Genomic DNA, 24815 nt, shown 5'->3' with positions numbered 1-24815 from the left:
AAGGGAAAGGGAAAGGGAAAGGGAAAGGGAAAGGGAAAGGGAAAGGGAAAGGGAAAGGGAAAGGGAAAGGGAAAGGGAAAGGGAAAGGGAAAGGGAAAGGGAAAAGAGAAAATCAAGACCACTCCTGGCAACACCAAATGGGGACATGAAAACATCTGATACTTCATGATATTGTAAAATACTGCAGTATCTAGCATAGGCCCAGGATCATTAAGCAGATCACACTGTCAGTTTTTAAAGAAGATTTATTTGTATCTATGTGTGCATGTGTGTGTCTGGGTGTAGTGCCTGTAGAAGCTAGAAGAGGACACTGGATCCCCTGGAGTTGTAGGCAGGCATAAGCCATCTGATGTGGGTGCTGGGAACTAAACCCAGGTCCTAGCTGTCTCTCTAGTCCACACTGTTAGTTTTTAAACACTATCAAATGATTACTTTGAAATAATAATAAAAAACAAAACAAAACATGCATTCAATACTGGCCAGGGGAATTAGCTCCCGAGAGTACTTCCAAAGAGCTGTGGGAATAGAAAACAGCATCCTTCTAGAGGCACTACTGAAAGTCACTCCTACTTCCTGACCTAGTAGTGTATTCCATGTCTCTGAATCTATCCTAAGGAAACAGAGACGAAAATAAAATAAAATACCTAAGGATGTTCCCTGTACTGTTATTATGCAAAATATAAGTAATCATAGAATGGCTCTAAATGGATGATATTAATACAATAAAATGTTAGGCAGCTACTTCAATGTAACCTTTATTATTGAAAAATGTTCCTAATCTAGCTTTAAATATAGACTATTTTAAAAGTAATCAATAAATACACTGCCTCTGCAATTTTAAAGCTTTATTTAGGCTTTTGTTTTGGGTTTTAAAGATGAGGTCTCATGTGGCTCAGTCTAATGTCAAACTCACTATGGTGTTGAGGCTAGCTTTGAACTCCTGATCTTCCTGTCATCACTTCCAAGTTCTGGAATTACAGACATGCAGCACCATATTCAGCTGCCTCTGCACCTTTTAAAAATATATGTGTGAGATGAGAAAAACAAAAAAACAAAAGACTAGAGGAAATCCGACAGAATTGCTTTTCACTTGCCCAGACACACCTGTTTCATTCTTATTCTTGTCTTACTTTACACAGTTCTAAAATGTTCATTCACTTCATTTCTCAAACAGAAACAATAAAGGAGGCATAAAAATAAATTACATTTTGGGCTATCACTATGAAACTTGCCCTTCATGACTCAATCCGCTTAAATATTTTGAAAGCCTTAAGAAAAAAACAGTGTCATTAACTGTAAGGTACTAAGAGTTTCTTCAATATTAATCTTACATTTGCAAGTTTCTTTTCTTCAAGTTCTTCAAGAAAGACACAGAACACAACCTTCCCTAAAAACCAAGAAACAAAACCACAAACACCTGAGCATCTTTACAGCCAAATACAGAACTTTCAGACACCTGTGGCAAACAAGTCAGCACTTGTTCACTGTCCAATGGAAATGCACCTTCTCATTCTCATCTCTGAAGACAGACTTTAGTGAATTACCAACACTTGGACTGAGAAAACAAAAGACATCCACCTGAGTGATAAGAAAGTGCTCAGTACCAGTTAGCCGAGTATTGCTGCCTTCATAATATGGCTACCATTTCTATTATCCCCAACAAAACACTGAAGGCTTTTGAAATATTTCCGGCTGCTCTTCTCTGGGGTGCCTTACTTGGGAGCTTCTATTGGATGGAGTAGATACAATTTAGTTCTTAATCAGTTTTCTACTGAGTTGAGTATAATTATGTATCATCAGGCTCTTCAAATCTAACCAACTGCTGCAGCTTTATTCCCTAATCAGTCTTTTCCAGATTGAATGCCCGGGGTACCCCTCAGTACCCCTCCCAATACCACTGCCCCTATGTCTTAACTCGGAAGCCACACTCCTTTGCTCCCACACCTTTGATAATGCTAGCACTCCGCCTGCAGAGAGAGCAGACAGGGGCTCTCCCCAGATAGATGACAAGGCAGCTCTATCAAGTCCCCAAGGAGCACAATACTCAGCTGTGTCTAACCACAGATAAATTCTCAAGACCTGCCTTTTCGATTCCCTTTGTTAACCTTTTAAAAACACTTTAATATTCAGCTTTTGCCTAGTTTTTCATATCAAGCCTGACATCTCCAAAAATTTCTTTTGTATTTGTTTATGGTACATTTAGAAAATGCAGGTAACAATTGCCTTTTGGGAGGTATCTATTGAAATATGTTCTATTTTTTTTTCTTTTTCATTTAACCCATGAAGATAAAAAAATTATATTTATAATTAGTAATAACAAGGCAAACCATAATTTACACATTTACTTCTAGAAATAAACACAGTTTGAATTATAAAGCTTGACACCTGTAAAGTCGTCTGTATTAAACTGGCTTTCCTCCTCTGAGCCTGCCTTTCCCCACCAAAGGGAACCAGTATTGAATCTTCTGCAGTTATCACTGTGTTTAGTTTTTAATACTTTTATCATATGAAAACCACACGATATGACTTTTGCCTGACTTTACACTAATCTGATAAAATGACATCACTCTATGTGGTCAGTGCCATGTTGTAGAGCTAGCTATAAGGCTGTGCAGAACTATGGTGCATCCTTCCACTGAGTTAGTACACACATCCCCCTCCAATCTGCTTCTGTTCTTAGTAGCAGGGCTTATTTAAGAATTCATGACTAAGAAAGTATCCTCCACAGCTGAAAAACAGTCTGTAAATTCCATTTCATTTCAGAATTCTCTCTATAAATCTCTCTCTCCTTTTACTAGTAAAAAAAAAGTACTTTGGAGTTGTCTTTTGAAAACCCCTTTAAGTACAAATTTCTGGCGCTGATGCTCTGATAGAGGAAGGCTGGACGAGGTATGGAGAAAGACCTAAACAGCTTCTACATAGCATGACTCAAACAATCGCCTACTTGTTTTCATCCACTTCAGTCTTGAGTAACGGCTCATCCATCCAACCAAATTCTCAAGCAATAAACACAGAGCTATCCTTGACTCCCCCTCCCCCCTTCCCACTGACCTCTTCTATCATCAGCCAAATCCTGGTAATTTTGTCAAAGCAGCTACTGGCAAAGAATGGTAAAATGCAAATCTGACCACATGACTGACTCTTAGATTAAAACTTAAAAACAGATGATGGTCTCCTGCAGTTTCTGAAAGCCATTGATTGTAACCTTCTGGAAGAGAATGACATTAATTCAGTGGACTTTGGCCAGGATTCTTTTTACTATTTTAAATTTCCTTCTATTTATTTTTATTTATTTAGTATGGGAGAATTTTGTCTTAATGTTTGTTGGTGTACCATGTGTGTGCCTGGTACCTGCAGAGGCTGAGAGAGGGCATCAGAGCCCCTGGAACTGATGTTACAGATGGTTGTTAGCTGCTAAGTGGGTACTAGAAACCAAACACAGGAACTCTGGAAGAGCAGCAAGTGCTCCTGAGTGAGTCATGGCTCCAGGCTCTTTAGAACATTTCTTCTTAATTACTTACAGGATTCTTTTTAAATGAGAGAAAACAAACAAACAAACAAAAAACAAAAACTGGGGTGTTGAGAGAAAGTTATGGTAAAATAAATCCCAGGCAGTGGAACTTTTGTTTCAGCTTCATGAATGTGCATATCCATATGTGATAAGGCTTCAAGTGAAATGTTTTGTCTTGGGGTATGGTTAACAAGTGTGTGTGTGTGGGTGTGTGGGGGTGGTATGTGCATGTATGATTGCTTAGCCAGAGGTTTACATGAAATATCTTCCTCTATCATTTTTCACCTGCTTTTTTTCTCACTAAAACTGGATCTCACTGATTGGCTAGACTAGCTGGGCATGGAGATCACAAGATACCACTACTCCTGCCTTCTAGGGATGTACACTGCCACACCTGTTTTTTATGTGGACACTAGAGATCTGAATTTAGGTCCTTATGTTTGTGCAGCACAGACTTCACCCACGGAGCCATCTCCCCATGCAGAACTGTTTTGTATGAATGAGAACGATTTATAAACACGTTTGAAAGACATTCATCTGTAGACAGATTCCTCCCATTAGAAGTCTTACCCAGAAATTGATGAGTTATAAATCTCCTGAGAAAGTCTGAGTGTGTGTGTGTGTGTGCGCGCATGCAAACGTGTGTGTGTGTGTGTGTGTGTGTGCATGTGTATTCGTATAATGAATCCAGCTGTAAGAAAGAAACTGAAGGGGAAAGCTTTCCAAAGTTCAGACTTCCTCAGAGATCCACAGACAGGCAGCTCCTTGAGAAGGTGAGACCCCGCCTGCTGCACCATTTGCCCTCTGCTCAAGCTGTGAAAACTCAGCTCCAAATGTCTTTTTACCTCTTCTCTCACCAGCTAGCTTCTGGACACCCTTTAAACTTAGCTCCCAAAGGACTTCTCTAATGTCTTCCTGACTGCCACTCTCATCAACAGCTGGAGAGGCGCTCAATGAATGTGTATGAAGATGTGAGAATAAATTTAAAAAATATGAATTCAGCACTTATCATAGACAGGGGTGAGACCACATGTCTTACACTGAAGGCAGTCTCCTTCAGCAAGTACTAGAAGGCCAAGTACCACCTTTCTGGCACTTCAGTACCATTAACTTTGAAGTAACAGTTCACACATCAGAAAAAAAAATAACCAGTATCTCCTTCATAGCATTGATGTAGTAATTAGATAAGATTAATATATGTGAAGTGCTTAAAGTTCTTAGCAGCAACAAAAACACTTATAAAGACATTTCCTCCCTTTAAATTCTCTAGATTTAATAATATGTCAAGTTAACACTATTAAGACTATGTGAAGGGCTTGAGCAACCAGGATCTTCTTACCCTGCATTGTTAATGAGCCACCAAATGTAAGAGGCTAGCAACCTGGAGAAGAGTCATGATCTAAAGTACTTCAAAATGTCACCAACCTGTGACATAATGAACATGAAGAAGCCACTGATAATGGGGTGCATTCTAAAGTCAACTTACAGGTTAAAATGGAAAATACACACACACACACTGGAGCCAGAAATACAGTTTTCTTTAATATGTGTAAAATACTGTTTGAAAGATCTGGGACGATACAGATTCCTCCACTCTCTAACCTCTCTCCGATTTTCTTTCTTTTCCTTCAAATATAGTTGTTAAAATTTTGTCATTTGTACACACAGGACACAGAAAGAGGTCAACAGCTATTTTAATATTGCTAATGGTTGAAATTTTAGGGCTATTTTAACTAACTATAGGAACTGCCAGTGTCACTGAAGGATAAAATTATTTCGAAGCTTAAATAACTGTGTGCTATCAAATAACGTTATCTGTAAAAACAGATGACTTGGTTTCACAAGTTTTAAGTTTTAATAGGAAACAAACAAAAACTCCAAAGTTATCAACAACAGATTTTACCAACAAACAATATATCCCATAATGTCAGTTAGGAGGAACAGTTAGCATCTGGAGGTCACATTTATCTTTGTCTGACTGGACTGTCTACCCTGGTGCCTGGATGTTGCCAAGCAAAGACCAGAAATCAGCTCCCTGCTTCTTAATTTATAGTATCTGTGGCCTTTCAGATCAGTCAGCTCCTGCCCCACTTCCCAGAGTGAAGAGCAGAAAGGGTTAGCACCCCTCTCCACACTCACGCTTTGGGGACCTGTCTCACTATGCTCCTCCTTAGGGTCTTGGCAAGACTCTAGTTAGGAAATACTGTCAGATAGTTCCCTGAGACCCTACAAACACAGACAGAGTTACCCTCCTCTCTTCTGCCATTCTGAACTCCTGAGAGGTAAGGGCCAGCCTAGATTCTGTTTTGTGTTTTGGAGACCTGCAACGATACCCATTCATGCTGTGAGGATACTGAGTTTAGCTCACTGCCTCTGCTCATTTAGTAAGCCCAAGGTGAGTTCTTATGCAGAAAGAACAGCAGGGCAGAGATGAGAGATAGCATAAAACTAGAGAGGCTAGTTAAATTACAACAGCTTCACACTATGACTTCATTCGTTAGAGATAATGAGTGTCTAGAGGCAGCTCATATCCTTACCTAAAATGAATGAAAAAAAAAACTATGTATGTGCATAAAAGTTAAATAATTAACTAACACCTTTGATAATTAATATCCAAAGAATTTAAATTCAGTATAAATATTAATATAAATGTTCTTATGCATAAACCAGTATTCAAAATCTTAGAACAAAATGCCATTATACAAGAATATAACTTTAACAGTCTTCTAGTGGTAGTCACATTCAGAGACAAGAGTATCAGCCCCTAATCATCAACTTTTAAACAGACTGATGAGACACAGTTGTTCATAAAACTAGTGGGCTAGCCAAACCAGAAACAGCAGGGGGAAAGAAGCCAGAGGAAGGCATATCATCTAAGACAGAGGCAGTGCTGAGGATTTATTTTTGTCTTTGCTACTTGTTCCAAGCCCATAGTTATCTTTGCTTTCCAGGTACCAAGTTGGGTAGGGTAGGGCAGTCTGAGGGCAACATATTCAGGGTGGGTTCAAATTGCCTACTAATTTCAAAAACTATAATCCTTTAGACTCAATCTTCTCCCCTGACCCTACAAAGTAAAATAAATAATTAGCAAAGTATTTCTGAATGCTATGCTAAGTTCAGAGCTTAAATAAAAAATTTTAAAACAGAATCCAAACCTCAAGAACAGCAGGTAGATCATAATTCAAGGCAGTGTACCGTATAGACCATGACATGTTTCAAGGCACAGGCCAAGAAGATTTTGTACTTTTCCACCATCTGGCCCCTCTTACCCCCTCCCCTTGTGAAACATGCTATAAAAAAGCATTTCATGTTCAAAAATAAATAAATTATTTAAAAAAAAAAAAAAAAAAAAAAAAAAAAAAAAAAAAAAAAAGAATCCAAACCTCTGAGCTTCTGCATTAATGACGATACTGCAAGAATTTATAACACTATTTAAGTCATTAAAGCTTGTTTGGCTGACTTCTTTTGTCTTGAAAAGACACGTGTTATCATGTTTTATTCAGTATACAAAATACATAGTATATAAAAAATATCTTTTCAATATCCTTAAGATAATTTTTAAAAATTATATCTATAAAACTTCTATAGCCTCTGCAGTTGCTAAGTCTGAAAGTAAATAATTAAAAAAACTTTTGGATAACACTCTCATAATAAATACTAAATTAATATGGATTCTATAATCATGTAACATGACAATGTTAACATTATTTCTCATTTTCCTGAGATAATCACTCCCTGAAGCCACAAGCAAATTAATTGCAAGGGCATCCACCATGTACCAGCAAATGTGGCCATTATTTGCTACTGAAAATTTTGCTATTTCAGATTTTATCCCAACTATCTCATTTCTCATATTTATTTGTGTATAAAATGTTGTGTTAGTTCTTAATTAGGCTTTTAGAGTTTTATACATTTGTTGTCAAAAGAGAACTTTACTTTTTGTTTTTTTTTGTTTTTTCTGTTTTTTTGTTGTTTGTTTGTTTTTTAGGAAGCTTCTGCTTGCACTCTAGATGTCCCTGCCTCAGCATCTGAAATGCTGGCATCACAGGTCCACAGCATCATGCAGAGCTAACATATACCATTTTGAACCCACAAAAACTTTGTTTAAAATGTTGATTCACAGCAGTGAGAAACACACACAAAGCCTTGTTATTGATGATTCCTATAGAATAGCCCTTTTATAGAAGTGCTATGTGAAGGTTCTAGCTAAATCCTTTATTTGTTATTGATTCTTTCCTAAATGTTAGTCTGCATGTGTTTGTCAGGCTGGAAATTCTGCAGGAGTGAAGACCATATCTTACCTAGCTTTATATTCTTTCATACTAATGCAGAGCTTGGTCATGCTAGCATATGTCAGAAATCTTAGTGCTTAGGAAGCCAAAGCAAAGGATCATAAGTTCTAGACTAGCCTGGGACATATAGGGAGGCTTCACAAAACTAAACAAGCTGCGTAGGTAGCTAAATGCCAGGCATTCCAGCACTTGGCAGGAGAGGTGAGAGGATTCCTTCAAGTTCAAGGTCATTTTGACCGACACTGAAAATTCTAGGCTGGCCTGGGCAACACAGAGAGGCCACAACTGAAAAAAGTCAAACTCAAATAAAATAAAACAAACCCAGAAAACACCATAAAACCAAGAAGCAAGCAGAATAATAAGAACTTATTAATATGTCAACTAGGTACTTTTATACTTTGTGAAACAACTGTTATGTCAATTGTATCAAGAGCTGACTGCATTAAACAGAGTGAACTTTCCAGAAACTCTTTCAGAGTACTCCAGTACATGGGAAGAGTTTTTCACCTGGAGTATACCCTGCCTCTACCAACTGTTTGCCCTTAGAAATGTTCAATTTCATAAAGTTATGTACACTAGTTTCCCAAACTCCACTGGAACAGACATCCTTGGAAGTCACCTGCTTCACTTGCACTATGTTAAGAGGAAGAGAGAACAGTGCTACTTTTCATAATGCTTCCCTGACTATAAAGATGCAGCCTTTGGAAACTGGTACATTGCGTTGTCATTTTCCTCTGAATAGTCTACCTTAAACATCTGAAGTTGCATGTAGGTGCTCTAGGTATACATTAGACCCAGGAAGACAAACTGGCTGACCCACACTAGAGAATAAATGAGGATATTTTCAGTTGTACAAAGTTCCTAACATTCATGAACTCAACAGTCAGAACCAACTGCTCCCTGACAGAAAGCACCTTCAATGAGCATCAAATTTCCTGTGTGCCCTTTCCCACTATGGGAAAAGTGTAGGTGCCTCTCAGACATAGTTTCCATTTTCTCCTATGAAAGCTACTGCTTAGCTATAGAAATAAAACCCAAATAATGAACGACTTAGAATTCCATACTGCCATACTTTAATGTTTCAGTCTGTATTTATGCAGATGGTAACACCAACCCAACAGAACATGTTCAAACAAAAAAGCAAATAGGCTTAAACGCTAATCTGCCAAGATCTAAATTCTGACTCTCTATAGATATTGCCGAGGGAGGTGGGGGATCCTATAATTAGCAACTAGGACTATCATAACCATGCAGACTTAGCATAACTTCACCAGGCAAACAAGGGATATATGTAATACTTTTAGAAGGATATTTTAACAATGTTTCAAATTTGCTTATATATGGTACTATCATGACAGTTAAGGTTTATTTCCAATTACATTTGATATAAAAAGACAAACATCTATCACTAAGAAACAGTTATCTTTTGTGGGAATTCTAAATTTAAACCTTTCAATTTAAAACCCTAAGCATTTTCCACACTGGAAAGCTCTATAAGCATACTTCTGAAGGGTTGTAAAAGCAATCAGCACAGGCAATGTTAACTTATCATGGCTCTAAAGAACAACAGAGGAGCACTGTATAGAAGACCCTCACAGTTATGGCTCTGCGGACTCCCTGTGGGCTGTGCCAACCCACTCTCTCCCCTGTAATGAGTCTTTGTTTTTACTAAGTCCCAAAGGGCTGGGGAAAGCTCTGTAAATGGAAGGGGGAAGGGTAGATAGAATGCAGCTGCAGGCTCTAAAACAATGCTGAGTCCATAATTTTGTTCCCAGGGGAATAATGAAAAGGGTAGGGTGTTGATGAGACAGACACAGAACAAGCAAGGTAGGGCCAAGCATCCTAGTCTCTCAGTCTACAGTGCCTACGAGCCCCACTCACTATACAAACACAATCCCTGTAATTGGGCTGAAAGCTTACCTGTTAAAATTCCAACACATGTTGAGAGTTAAACCATTTTATAGTCATTTTATAACTAAATTGCCTTTGGCAGCAAACTACACTCGGGCAAGGGATACAGTGGCATGGCAAAGATAAGTAGTAGGAAGAAGGCTGCAAACGTGGGTTCAAGGGTAGCTGTGCAGAGAGGTAAGGGAGTTGCAAAAGAAAGTCCAGTGTCTCAACTATAAACTGCTTGCCCAGGACCTAGGGTAAGAAATAGACCGCAGAAACCTATGCCTGTGCTAAACTGCATGTCGGAATCAGAATCAAAGTTTGGTAGTCTTAAGTATTCACTCCCTGTCATTTGGCTGTTGTGTCTAACTTAGTGCCTCCTAAGAAAATGTCCTTTATTTACCTTTTCTTAGCCTGAGATCTCAAACAAGGTAGAGAAAGCTAGGGGAAGCAGCAGTTCCAGAACAGTAGCACCCCACTCCAGATCCAAGAAGTACAGCTTGGATCTCACTTTCCTGCCTGAAAAGCCAGCGCCCACCAGAGTTCTAGGATTCTGGCCTCTTTGGATCTTCCCTTCATGTATTACTGATGTCATTAAAAACTGCAGAAAACTCCAAGAACTTTAAATAAACAACTGAACTAACCTCGTGGATATAAAATGAGGTGAGGTTAGTAATCACCACCTGAAAAGCTATACAAGAAAATTCAGAGCATGCTCGTTTCTATAGGACCCCATCCATCAACATGTAGTCACTAAGGAAGAGAGAGAACTGCGTTGTAAAGCTGTCATGGTTCCATTCCCCAGGAATGATTCCAGTGAATGATGTAATTAATCTGGCTCCACAGATTTTCAAGTTTTAAGATTTAAAAAGACTATTTACTCACATAGGCACATTTTTATATTTCTGATGTTATAAAAAAAAAGTCACAAGGATGTACATTTACAATGACCAAGCTTATGATCTTCCTTGGGCTTGCCTTTTCTCCAAAGCCCTAAACTCCACTTATAGTTAATCCAAATGGCCATGCTACATAGGTAGCATATAGGAATATAAATGCTTACTAATTCAAACAAGGAAGCAAAGTAAACATCTATCTAGTTTCTTAATGTTAAATATTAATAGTAACAATTAAAAAATAATACTAGGGATGGAAAGGTGACTCAACAGTTAGGAGCGCTTGCAGTTTTTGCAGACAGCCCAGGTTCCATTCCACCCACAACCGACCATCCTCTTCTTAACTATGAGTGTATGAGGCATGAATGTGATACACATATACACACACAAGCAAAACATTAATACACATAAAATTAATAAATTTAAGAAAGCTATACCAATGCTACTCCTATAATGTTAATTATCTATTATAAACACAAAAGTCACAGGTCCATTTAATTAAAAGTTCTATATTATGCTTGTTGGTTTTGGAGTTGGTGACTGGACCCAGGGTCCTGTCCACATGACCTCCAAGCTATACTGCCTAGTGTAGTATAAAGCAGACATACTATAGTGCCTGCACCAGCAAAGCTTACTTTCTATTTATACATTTCATTTCCTACTGTGTAAAATTAAGAGATTAAACACACATCTACATTTTATTAACAGGAACAATTGTAGTCATAACTTGCATGAAATCAATCCTTTGCTTAGTTGTTGTAAATGCAATATATTTCCATAAAACTGTGATGTTTAATCTTCAATGAATGCACAACCATTATGATTTGCAAAAAACTGTTTTTTTTCATATAAAGACAATTCAAACATCTTAAATCTGATAGAAAATCTCATTTATTTAAGAAGCTCACAAAATATTTGACTGATTATATAAGAGAGTAAGACAAAAGCAAAAGTTTAAAGCTTTATGGTATTTAATACAATTAGATTTTTTTCCCCCTAAATTGAGAGTACTCACCCCTTGGAGTCCTTGAAACTGAATTGAAGGTCGAAAAGGAATTAAATTCTATATAAAAAAAAAAAAAGAAAAACAGGTAAACTTTAGTTAGACTGTCTTAGGTTTTTACTGCTGTAAACAGACACCATGACCAAGGCAAGTCTTATAAATGACAGCATTTACTTGGGGCTGGCTTACAGGTTCAGAGGTTCAGTGCATTATCAAGGCAGGAGCATGGCACACCTAGGCAGGCATGGTGCAGAAGGAGCTGAGAGTTCTACATCTACATCTGAAGGCTACTAGGGTAGAAGGCTACTAGGCTACTAGGCAGGCAGCTAGGGTGAGGGTCTTAAGCCCATGCCCATAGTGACACACCTACTCCAACAAGGTAAAACCTCCTAATAGTGCCTCTTCCTGGGCCAAGAATATACAAACCATCACATTCCACTCCCTGGCCCCCACAGGCTTATTCAAACACATGAGTCTATAAGGGCTATATCTAGCCATAGCATAATAAAAATGTACATTTAGTCCAGCTTCCAAAGTCTCCAGAGTCTATAGCAACCTCAATAATGTTAAAAGTTCAAAGTTCAAAGTCTCTTCTGAGATCTATCAAATCACTTAACTGTAATTCCAAAATCAAGACAGGAAACCAGCTGGACAAACTCCAAACTCTGCATCTCCATGTCTGATATCAAAGCAGTCTTCAGATCTCCAACTCCTTTTTCATCTGTGTTGACAGCAGCAAACTTCTTTTCCTGGGCTGGTTCCACTCCCTGTTGGCAGCATTCCTCAGCAGATATGCTATGACTCTGGCATCTTGAAAATCTTGGGGTCTCCAAGTTAAAGTTTCTTGTTCCAATGTCTGGGATCCACACATGATCTTCTGGGCTCCTCCAAAGGGCTGGTGTTACTTTTCCAGCTCTGCCCTCTGTAGCACTCTAAGCTCAGGTTGAGTCACTCCACTGCTGCTTCTGTTCTTGGTGATCATCCCATGGTACTGGCATCTCCAATACACTGGGATCTTCTGCTGGAACTAGACTTCACCAATAGCCTCTCATAGGCTGTCTGTATGATTCCAAGCCTCAAATCCTTTATGTGACCCCTTAAGCCCTGGGCCATCAACTACAACTGAGGCTGCACTTTCACCATTGGTCTTCCATGGCCTCTCACAGTGCCAAGCCTCAGCTGCTCTTCATGATCCCTTCATACCTTCAAAACCAGTACCAACTGGGTGATACACATTACCAAGTATCGCTGCAGCATGAGGTACAACCTTGGCTGTCTCTAGAATACAGCTTCTTTGTACTCTCAGAAAACACTTCCCAGAAGATTTCACCTCAGTGATGCTGGTCTCTTCTTAATCACTGCTAATTTCTTAGCTCCAACTAACCAGCATCAATTGTCCCAGTAGTCCCTTCTATCTTTCACTCTAAAGCCAGAGCCACATGACTGCAGCAGCTGAGTTCTGCTGCTTGCAGTAGCTGGAACATAGGTCCCTTATTCTATTACATTATCACTACCTTTCTGTTTTCCTTCAGTGCCTAAGCTTGACTGTTCTGGATCTTGCTCTGTAGATTGACCTTGAACTCAGAGATCTGTATGCCTTTCTCCTGGGATTAAAGGTGTATACCACCATGCCTGAATCTAAATTTAGCTGGGTAGGATCTTGCCCCAAAGCCCCACTCCAATAATATGCTATCTCTTAGAACACAGGACTTGGCTCTATTTTATTTCCTGGTGCCCCTTTAATACTCGAACCATATATTTTATATTTTTCCTTTCTAAGATTGCTACACTTATTCAAAATGCTCTTCATGAGACATAACCACAGAACAAAGTCTTTGCTGGGCTTTTTTTGAGACTTCGTCAATGCAATTAATATAAATCTTTTTACCTTAGCCTCAGGTAGACTCTTCATACAAGGGCAAAAAGCAGCCACATTCTTCACCAAAATACCACAAAAACAGTCTCTAGGCCACATTCTGAAATTCTTCTCCTTTGAAATCTCCTGGGCCAGGTCCACACAATTCAAATCACTCACAGCAACAAAGTCTTCCATATTCCTACTAGGATAGCTCATTAAGCCCCACTTAAAACATTTCATGGTTTTCCAAATCCAAAGTCCCCAATTCTGCACTTTTCCAAACAAAAGCATGGTTAGGCCTATCACAGCAATACCCTATTCCTGGTACCAATTTCTGTCTTAGTTAGGGTTTTACTACTGTGAACAGACACCATGACCAAGGCAAGTCTTATAAAGGACATTTAATTGGGGCTGGCTTACAGGTTCAGAGACTCGGTCCATTATCATCAACATCAGAACATTCCCAGGATCATTATCCATTTCATAAATAATGATACCACTTTACTTTAGATTCCACCTGTTAGATTTTAGATTCATGCTGTTAGAGTTCTACCATCATAAGCTGGTAATTTAACCTCAGACTTAGGGACAGAATCAAAAGGCTTCCTGGTGACAAGTTCATTTCTTAGTGGAGGTAAAGTAATGTTCTTTAAGAAGGAAAAATTAAAAGGTAATGGTTGATTTGACACGGGTGGTCAATGTTGACTCTTGTAATCCATGGGGCTTTTATGTAAAGAAGTTCAGGTTACATTTCTTTCATAGGGGAAATCTCACCCTAAACTATCTTCCATGGCTAAACTTACTCTTCCTGAAGTAAACCATGTGTGCAGAGCCTGTGGAGCCCCTCTTCATGTGGAATTAGGGTAGCCTTCCACAGTAGGGCAGAGTTCTCAGCATTTCCATCAGTCCTGCCTTCTCAACTCTCCTAATCAGAGCACTGAACTTTTCCCTGGAGGCTGCTCAGAGCTGGCTCCTGGACTCCAGCTCACAGCTTCAGCTTAACTGGTATTGAAAGTCTCCATCAAGTTCAGCAACTTTTCAGTGCCATTTAAATGCAAACTACTTTCAAATTGCTGACTTTTCTACTCCATATTACCTCTTCCTTGTGCTAAGAGACGCCAGCTCTTAATTTATAACCTAGTACCTGCTCTTTCCTCATTCTACATCAGCCCCACCCTGGAGACTTGCTATACTTATAGGATGACAACTGGGTCTCATCTCCATTCCTCAGCTGTCTTTCCAAAGATGTCTACTTATTACTGCCTACAGAACAGTCTTTATTATAAACCCAGTGACAGCAAAGTTCACTTATTGACAAGCACTAACATAACTCCCTGACCAACCTCTACTTAGATTTTGAGGCTCATATGCCCAGAATTAACTTAAAATTTCCTCTCATTCTACCACACCACATTCTCTTAGTCAATTCCTTTCAATTATAATCACAGAATTCGATACAGAAGACTTAGAAATCCCATAGTTGATGTTCTCTCCTCCATCCCTAATCCTTGTTCCATTAATAACTAAGCTGTAACAACCTAGGACTTGGTTTATTTCATCCTGCTATTTTTCTTATCCCACCCTATCCTATGCATACATCTGCTGTGGAAGATAGGAGAGTGTGGAGCCCTAATCCTCTATGCCAGAGTTCACATTATAGAGGGAAACACCCGAGAAAGATCTAGCACTAAGGTTGAACTTACTAGGAAGCTAGGTAAGCATTCCAAGGAAGTTTAGAATACAAATACAACTTAGAACAAATGCTAGGAAAGCCTAGGAGACTATGAGAAAGGTAGGTCTTGACTAGATGATACCACACTCATGGGAAAATCTTTCTTTAGGAAAAAGCAAAGGTCACTCTATGGGCAGAGGGTAGATTTGCAGTGCAGAGTTCTGATATACATGAAACAAAATGAAGGACAGAAACCAGAGCCAGCGATTCTTGCCTAAGCTCTCCTGCCCTTGGCATCTGTTTTTCATTTCTGTCAGCCACAGTAGGGAGGACACTTTAAATTTCAGACTTTAAGATCCCTGCTCAGAAAGTTTATCAGCATGTTAAATAACCTTATCCCAACCCTCCTTAATCTCTTACTGATGATCCTGATAAACAATTACAGGCTCTTACAATTTTCTGAATAAGAACGTGATCTGGCAAAAAAGGAAGAAAAATCAAAGCTGTTGAGCCTGATATAGCTGTTCCCTGAGTGGCTCTGCCAGAGCCTGAACAATACAGATGTGGATGCCCACAGTTAGCCATCAGACTGAGCACAGGGACCTCAATGGAGGAGTTAGGGGAAGAAGTGAAGGAGCTGAACAAGTTTGCAACCCCATTGGAAGAACAACAATATCAACTAACCAGACCCTGCCGCCCCCCCCCCCCCCCCCCCCCGAGCTCCTAAGGACTAAATCACCAACCAAAGAGTACACATGGAGGGACCCACGGTTCCACTTGAATATGTAACAGAGGATTGCCTTATGTGGCATCAATGGGAGGGGAGTCCCTTGATCCGGTGGAGCCTTGATGACCCAGTGTAGGGAAATGTTAGGACTCTGAGATGGTAGGTGGGTGGGGGAGCACCCACATAGAAGCAAGGGGGAAGGGGGATGGGCTGAGGGGTTTGCAGAGGGGAAATCGGGAAGGGGGATAACATATGAAATGTAAAAATAAAATAACCAATAAAAATCATACCAGCAAAAAATAAAAAATAATTTTTTAAAAAAAAATCAGTTTTTTTTTGTTTTGTTTTATTTTATTTTTAAAGGAAGGCAGCTTTTAAAACATAGGAAGAAAGATGACTAGGGCACGTAGGTAGTGGAAGGCTGGGCTATGGCTTGAAAACAGCTCCTGGGGATGCTTTAGAAGACTCTGAATTAGTATGACTTGCATTGGAAGCCAACAGATGATAGTGAACCCACAGACAGCCCCAAAGTGTAATGATAAGGGGTGTTGATAGTCTGAGTATCAGTCACCAGAGAACAATGATTATCAAGGTGGCTCTGGGCTAGCAGGCATCCACTCAAGTCTGTCTGCTACAGACTCCCTCAAATTAAAATTTTAGTCTCCTTTGGAGGTTCACAGTCCATTTCAGGCATTTATCACCAAAAAGAGGCCTCTCTATTCAATAGCTAGCCAGCCCTGTCAGGCACCACTCTCAGCATGTCCCCGCAGCCTGCAGTGGTTCTTTTCTACTGTCTGCCACAGCAAAGTGAATCTTATAAACAAAACATATTGATGGGATCCTTCCAAACTAGGCTTGCTATCCAAAATATATGCTTTAAAAGTAAATGCTATTCTAAACAAATATTTCAAATGTGTTCATTTTTTGCCCAAGTAGGTTTTGTTTCTGTTTTTTGTTTGCCTAGTTATTGTTAAGAGTAATGTTCAGGGCTGGGGAGATGGCTCAGTGAGTAAAGAGCTTACTGTGCACTCCTGAGGGCATGAGTTAAGATGCCCTACACCCACAACAGATGCAGGCATGGTCATGAGCGCATGTAACACTAACGGGTGGTGGTGGTGGTGGTGGTGGTGGTGGTGGTGGTGGTGGTGGTGGTGTCAGTGGTGGCTGTAGCGGCAGTGGCGGCCCCCAGGAGCTCACTGGCTAACCTGATAACTGCAACCACCAGCTCCAGGTTCATGGAACACTTCTGTCTCAAAACAAACAATCAAGCAAGTAAATAAAACAGAAAGTGACTAAAGAAGACACCTAATACCAAACTCTGTTTTTTTTTAACATACTTTACATGGAAGAGTGTGTAGGTGGGCACACACACACACACACGTGTGCACTCCATACATGAAAAGTCTTAATGCTCAAATCATTGAACATTTAAAATAAAATGTAAAAAGCAAGCCAACTATAAAAGATAATTCTAGGTGGTCCCATATGATACACCATGCTTTACAACAATGCTTAATACGTTAAATACAGTCCTATTTAGGAATAGGTATTGATATAGAGATTCTTGGTTGTTCAGCTTTAATTAAATATTTGCAGAAAGTGGCTTTTTTGCAAAACTCGAGTACCTCTAGAGCAGTGGTTCTCACACTCCTAATTCTGGAAGCCTTTAATACAGCTCCTCATGTTATGATGACCCCCAACCAGAGAATTATTTTTGATGCTGCTTCATAACTGTAATTTTGCTACTCTTATGAATCACAACATAAACATTTTTGGACATATAAGTTTGCCAAAGGGGTTAAGACACACAGGTTTAAGAACCATTTCTCTAGGATTTATTTGAGCATCACTCGAGCAATAAGCAACATAGTGATAGGATGTCTACGTCCAACTAAGAAGCCCAAGGGCAGATTGGAAATAGCAAGGAAATTTACTTTTGATGCTTTTTAGCTAAAAAATTCTATTAACCTCTTAGTAATTTCACTGATTTTACTCCAATGTATTTTGCCTAGTGCCAATCTCAGATGGGAAACACCCCTTTTTACAGATTTGAGAGAACCAAGACTAAACATTTTAAGTGGTAACTTCTTTTTAGCTATTGCAGCACAAAACACGAAATAACCAAAACAGAAGTAAGAAGAGGAAAAAACCCCAAATCTACATAATTCAGTCCTTGTTTTGAAGTAGAGCTTTTGAAAAGCTGTAGTTATTTCACACAGGGCAAATTAAAAAAAACAAACAAACAAAACTGCCCCAAATCTTAGGATTTCAAACAGCTCTTAGGTAAACATGGACTACAAGAGTCTGAGCTGAAAAAACAAAAAGTTAGTTACAGTGACCCAACCCTTTAACCAGCAATACTTGAAGTATAATCCCAGCATTTCCCCTCAGGAACCTAATGTGGCCTTTGTAACTGTATAATAAGCTTAATATCAAATATAACTTGCAAATAAAGGCAAATAAGGTCTTGTCCCAGGAATCATTATTGCTGGAATAGAAATAGTAAAATAGTACAAGGTTATTAAAAGTTCTGCAACAGCGAAGTCACAATGGGGGCCATTGTAGGAATTGGCTCAGGGAAAGTGTGTGATCATATTCAATGTATAAAACAAAAACAAAAACAAAAAAAAACAAAAAACAAAAAACTACTCTGAGAGCTGGATCTAAGAGGCTATGGGGAAAATAGTGGAAACTCAGATACCAGCTGCTAGTTCAGGAAGTGGTCCTGAAGAGCGAAGGCAGGGCTGTAACTGGAATGATCATAATGATAATGGAATTAGAGTCTTGATATTTTAAGACTGACAAGACCTGATGGTAGACCAAATGTCCCAAGAGAAGAAACAAATCAAGGGCTATGAGTTAGCTCTAGACAACTGGAAAATGTGGTCATTAACTGAAATGGGGCTCATTCAGGTGATACCAGATCAAGAAGTGAAACCAAGCCAGAAAGGGAAGATGACTTTCTTGGGTGGTGACAAATCTAAAATTAATTATGTGATATACAGATTGTCAAACAGTAGAAGAGTTACATTTGATTACAAGTTTGAGGTGCCTAGTAAATGTTGGAATACGTGATCTTTTAAAAGTGCCTATCTCCCTAAAGCTGTAGTCTGACTGTGGTATCCATTCCCCAACAGGGCTCCCTTGCCTTGGACTCAGTGGGAGAGGATGCTCAGAGAAGGAGAGAAGGACTCTGTGAGGGGGATAAGGATGCACATTTTGGATGTAAATAAATATCTAAAGTTGAATAGGCTTTTTTTTCTTTTTTAAAGACAAGTTTTCAGAATGTAGCACTAGCAGGCCTGGAACTCACTATGTAGCCCAGGATGGCCTCAGACAAGGAAACGTTATTTGTATCATTATAGTTAGTTTTGAGATGGAGAACTTGCTGTGTAGATAAGGTTGGAGTCAAGTTTGTGTTGATCTTTTTACCTGCCTTCTTGTGTGCTGGGATTATAGGCAAAAGCCACCACACCCATTTTGAAAAGGTACGATCTGGATATAAACGTTAGTAATTCATTAGCTGGTTATTTAAATCCCCAGAACTAGATGAACTCACCTAGAGAGTGTGAACAGACAGGAGAGCTGGCACCTGTGACAACATGCAGGGATGATCTAAGTAAAAAGCAGTCAGCAGAAGACAGACAAGAGGGAGGGAGAGCCTGGACAGTTTATGATACAGAGATATGGTAAGTGGAATGACATGTCTGTCTTCTCAGACTGCCTTGACTGTGGGACTGTGGGATGGACACGTCTGGAAACGACACCTCGACGGGTACAGTCTCAGGAGTGTTGGTAAAGACAGCATGGAAGAGTGTGTGTGTGTGTGTGTGTGTTTCCACATGTTTACTTAACTTCTTTTAAGTGACTGGGCTATTTACTTAGTTTTGTATTTTCAGTAATTCTATGCCTGGGCAGGTCCGAAGATAAATAAAATAAATAAAAATGTTTACAGAATGAATACACACACACACACACACACACACACACACACACACACACACACACACGGGTCCCTTTCCTAGTCTCTTGAGGCAACAATGGTACTGTTACCTAAAGACACACACAGGCTAGAAAGTTCATTGAGTAAAGGTGCTTGCCACCAAACCCGACAGCCTAGATTTGATCCCCAGGACCCTAACAGTAAAAGGAAAAAACTGACTCACAGCACAAAGTGTTCCCTGATCTCCACATGTGTGCTGTGCTACACTCATAGCCACCATACACAGGCAAACATACAATAAATAAATAGATATAATAAAAACGTGAAGGCTATGCTAACAGTTCAATGCCCAGATAAGCATATTAAAGTCTCTAGACCAGTGAATGTTTTTCAACCTGTGGGTTGAGAATCCCTAGGGTGTTGCCAAACACCATCAGAAAACACAGATGTTTATATTCTGATTCATAACAGTAGCAAAGTTACAGTTATAAAGTAACAACAGTAATAATTGTATCATTAGGGGTCACCACAGCACAAGGAACTACTGCATTTAAAGGTCTCATCACTAATAAGGTTGAGAACCACTGCTCTAGGCCAATCTCAGGAAGAAAAAGTTCAAGCTTCTTTGCTGTTGAGTGACAGGCATCAAGCTGAGGCTACCTTCATTAATCAATCACACTCAAATCAGTTCAGGACAGTATTTAACTCTGAGACAAGCAACTAAGCCTCTCTCTCTCTCTCTCTCTCTCTCTCTCTCTCTCTCTGAGACAGGGTTTCTAGCTCCTGTTTCTCTTTCTCTGAGACAGGGTCTCTAGTTTGTGTCTGTCTGTCTCTCTCTCTCTGAGACAGGGTTCTGTCTCTGAGACAGTCTCTAGTTTCTGCAGCTATGGCTGTCCTAGACTCACCATATACATCAGGCTGGCCCTGAACTCACAGTCATTCATCTGCTTTTGCCTCTCAAGTGCTAGGATAAAAGGCATGCATATCTAAATATCTAATCAACCTTGAATTCTTTTGATTACCAAACAAAAGACAGAATGAATTAATTTTCACCAAAAATGGTACTTAGTGCTTTAGTCGCCTCCTGCTTCTATCTCATGCTCCCAACTGTTTTTGACTCTCCCTATCCTAAGGGTACCCTGACTAGTATCAATGCCAAGAAATTACAAATTGATCCTTCTCCTTTAAAATCTTGTTCATCTCTAATAAATACCAACAGTAGCCTAGTCTAGACACCACAATCATCTCTGGCTTGCCCCACCATACACCTTCCTAATTCATCTACTTACTTGCAGATTCATATTACAGTCATTTTGAACACCAAGCCTAGAATTTGAAAGCACTGCTCAAAGCACCTTAAATTTCCACTCAGTCTCCCCACAGTAATGAAGAACAAAGTGCAAACTATTTGGGAGGGTCATCAACCTGCTCCAACCTGCTGGTGCTCCCTTAAACCTAGCTATTTGTTCTCCTCCCTCACTGCAAGTTAAGAGGCATTGGTTCTTTCCGCCAGTTCTCGGAAACTGCCACAGCTTTTCTACCACTGTTTCTTACTTACTTCTGGCACTCCCTCTGATGGACATGTGGTCCCCTGGACCAGTTTCTAGTCACTAAAAATCTTAACACTTAAGTTCTTTACTAACTAAGGCTAATTTCTAAACTAATAACACAAAAGACTCCAGGAAGCAAAGAAGTGCATGCAGTCTAATGATGTAGCTACTATGAGACCAGTAGCCAAATGCCCACGGAACAGAGGTCAATGCAAGGTGGTAATCTGACTCATGAGTTTTTAAGTAGCTTATAGATTAATATCCTCTAATGCCTTCTGTTACATAGCCATACCAACTTGAGAGAGGTTTAAACTGTGATGGCAAAGAACTAGTAGAAACTCTTAAACCAGTTCTTTTTGAAATTTAAAATTATTTAAAAATTATTATTAAAATTATTCACAAGAGCAGCAGGAATTACAGATGGTAGAAATTTAGGAAAGAAACAATTTTTAAAAAAAATATTTAAAAAAATAATAAAACAAAGTTAGCAGTATTGTCTTTTTGCTTTAATTTGGCAGTAGAAACATAGCAATTAATTTGTTATATACATTTCTGCTTAGGTCATAGGAAATGTTCTATACAGCTATGTGGTATGTAGGAGACTTAAATGTGGGTCTATTACATGCTTTTTTTTCTTTACTGTAAAAGCAGAAATCATACTATATTTTAGAGAGATCTTCTCAAATGTTCCACATATACTTGGCCCAAAGAAGCTGGATGACAAAGCAAAGGTTCACCGCAAATTGTTAAAAATGACCCAGCACTGACTTCCTCTTTCTACCATCAACTGCTTGGCAAGTCTCACAGCACAGCTTCTGTAATCTTCCCTGAGTGTGCAAGGGACAAGTGGCAAGGCTGAACCTAGGGACTGTCCTTGGTGAGAGTCCCTGGAAGCCATTCCAAGAATTCCATACTACTTTTCAATGATTTTTTCTTGAACATGTTCCAACCTTTCACATATGTTCTTTTTCTCTCCTCCCAGTCTGGGTGCCAAGGTTCCTGGCTATCTTTTTAGGCGATCTGGCTACTAGTTTTCTTCAGGAAGGAGCACTGAGAACTAGCTGAGTATGTGGGTAAATGTTTTAAGTAGTACAGGAATTGGGGCACTAAGTTATCTTTCCTTGATTAAAAAAATCAGGCACATGTGAAGCTCAAGAGCTGATTGAAAATGTGTCTAAGATAAAAGCAGGTAACACTTAAATTAATCTAGTTACACTTTGGAAGCCAAATAAATGGAACCTACATCAAACTTCATGGTTTTACTTAATAAGCACATTTGACAACACTGGCACTGTTGTGGTAGCAAGTCTAGATCCTGAGGTGGCAGCTGGAGAAGAACATTTGGATTTACAAAGTAGATGGCTGAAAACTAATAGACATAATTAATAGGCAGTAAGAAGTAAGAATCATGGGATAATTTTCTGTGTTTTAAACCACAGTGAATCAATTGCTGAAACACTTATCTGGAAGAAAGCCTGAGGCATGGCAGCCTGTCCTGGGTCTGTCTGTCAAAGCAAGGACTAAAGAAAACAATGGTGGCTCACTACCTGGGGCCACTACGAAGGAGGCTGATTTGAAACTCTATGTCTTGATTACAAAGAATATGTAATTTCTTAAATACAGATAAACTCTTCACTCAAAACTAGGTAAAGTACACTTGTAAAAATTTTTGAAACTAGCATTTTTCTAAATGACACTAATCAAAGCAAAATAGTAACAATAAAATGATAGTTTTAAGTCAATAGAGGTGACACAGGATTAACTGAGTCCTACAAAAAGGCAGTGATCCCTGATTTGCAGGGATGGAAAATGAACAGCTGTGCTCCCAAACAAAATCATGTTTGACTTTCATGTTGTACTTGGAAAAGCATATTTGAGCTCACTACTTTTGAAACTTTTTTTGTGAGCTTTTTTGTTTTGTTTTGAGAGTCAGGGTTTCTCTGTATAGCCCTGGCTAACATGGAACTAGCTCTATAGTCCAGGCTGGCCTTGCACTCAGAGATCCTTCTGTCTCTGCCTCCCAAATGCTGGGGTTAAAGGTGTGCACCACCATCTCCTGGGTACTTTTGAAGATTTTGGCAAGCATTTTTATAAAAGGCTGAAGGAAGAGAATTACAAGTTTAAGATCTACCTGAGCTACATAGGAAGTTCAAGGCCAGTCCTAGTAACTCAGTAAGGTTCTGTCACAAAACAAAAGAACAAACAACAGAAGAGGAGCTCAGTTGGTGGCATAGCACCTGTCTAACACAGGAAGCACTGTGTTAGCTACCCAACACTACTTCAAACAGTATACAGGGCTGAATGGCCTGCAATCCAAGTACTAGGTAGGTGGAAGCAACAGGGATCAGAAGTCAAGGCCATCCTCATCGATATAGCCATTTCTGAGGCCAGTCTGGAATGCAGAAGAATCTTTTTCCAAAAGGAGTTTGGGCTCTAGTTCAGTGGTAGAAAGAGTGCTTGCCTAGCATATGTGAGGCCCTACGTTTAGTGTGTAGCCTCAGAATCTAAAAAAAAAAAAAAAAAAGACCAAATTGATGGGATCAGCAATAGCAAAATCTAAAAGCAGTATTTGGAAAATGTTTTCTTATCTAAGTATATTGTTAAAATGTCAAAAGAAAAAAATGATAAAAATAAGGAAGCCAGCTAAAATATACTTTAATTTTATATATAGTTTGACATTTGTGGAAAACATAATAAAGCAATATAAAGTATGTTTTTAAACGGCTTCCCTACCGCAGGTGTGTGAAAAGCGACTGTCAACAGACATGCCCTCCACCTGTGCCTCTTGGCGTCCCCATGCCCATTTACAGCCTTCAGACCTCTTCTCTGAAAATAGAAAACTTGAATAATGATGGCAAATCAAATTTTGCATTATGAAACAATGAAGAATTGAGATCTGAAAAAGAAGCAAGATTTCAGTATCTCCATCAGATTCTGTTTTGATAAGCCCTGAGAATTTAGTATATTTACTTAATTATTATCTACAGAATTATATAATTTGCTTAAATCATAGTTTACACATTGGTAACTCCTCTTCTGTGACGCTTTATGTTACATGGATTATTTTAAAAAGTAAATGAAACAGACAAAATAATATGGACAAAAATAACTCCTGATGCTCAATTTAGAATAAAGTTAACACTTTTGGCCCTTAGAAAGTTCTTAAAAATTCGTCATATCTTATAAGTCAAAGTTTCTTGGTAGCCATTTGTCACCAAGTACCCTACTCTATTACTATAGACATGGTAAGAGCAGTTTTATGTAAGAAATGAAAGTCATCCCCAGTCCAGAGGATGCGCTGAACCATCCCAAAGCTTTCTCTTATCTATCACAAGCTGACAGTCTCAAACAGCAGTTACAATTTAAAGTCAGGAGCCCTATTTCTAATGATGGAAAGTAAAAAAGACCAAATAAATACATTTCCACTGAAGAATAAAAGGGTTCAGGCAGATGCCCACTGCTATCTATCA

General features: G+C 39.1%; 1 protein-coding gene across 1 annotated transcript in view; it reads right to left on the bottom strand.

Annotated features, from left to right (window-relative positions):
* Positions 1-24815, bottom strand: part of Ell2 (elongation factor for RNA polymerase II 2) — a 63205-nt gene that overhangs the window by 35363 nt on the left and 3027 nt on the right. Inside the window, exon 2 of the mRNA XM_028785987.1 lies at positions 11608-11655. Within this exon, the coding sequence (XP_028641820.1) occupies positions 11608-11655 (48 nt within the window). The remainder of the gene's footprint in view (positions 1-11607; positions 11656-24815) is intronic.

This window comes from Grammomys surdaster, unplaced genomic scaffold, assembly GCF_004785775.1.
Source record: "Grammomys surdaster isolate TR1022 unplaced genomic scaffold, NIH_TR_1.0 125372, whole genome shotgun sequence".
In the NCBI taxonomy this organism is placed as follows: Eukaryota; Metazoa; Chordata; class Mammalia; order Rodentia; family Muridae; genus Grammomys; species Grammomys surdaster.
The sequence above is the reverse complement of the archived record's forward strand: the minus strand, read 5'-3'. Positions and strand labels throughout refer to the sequence as shown.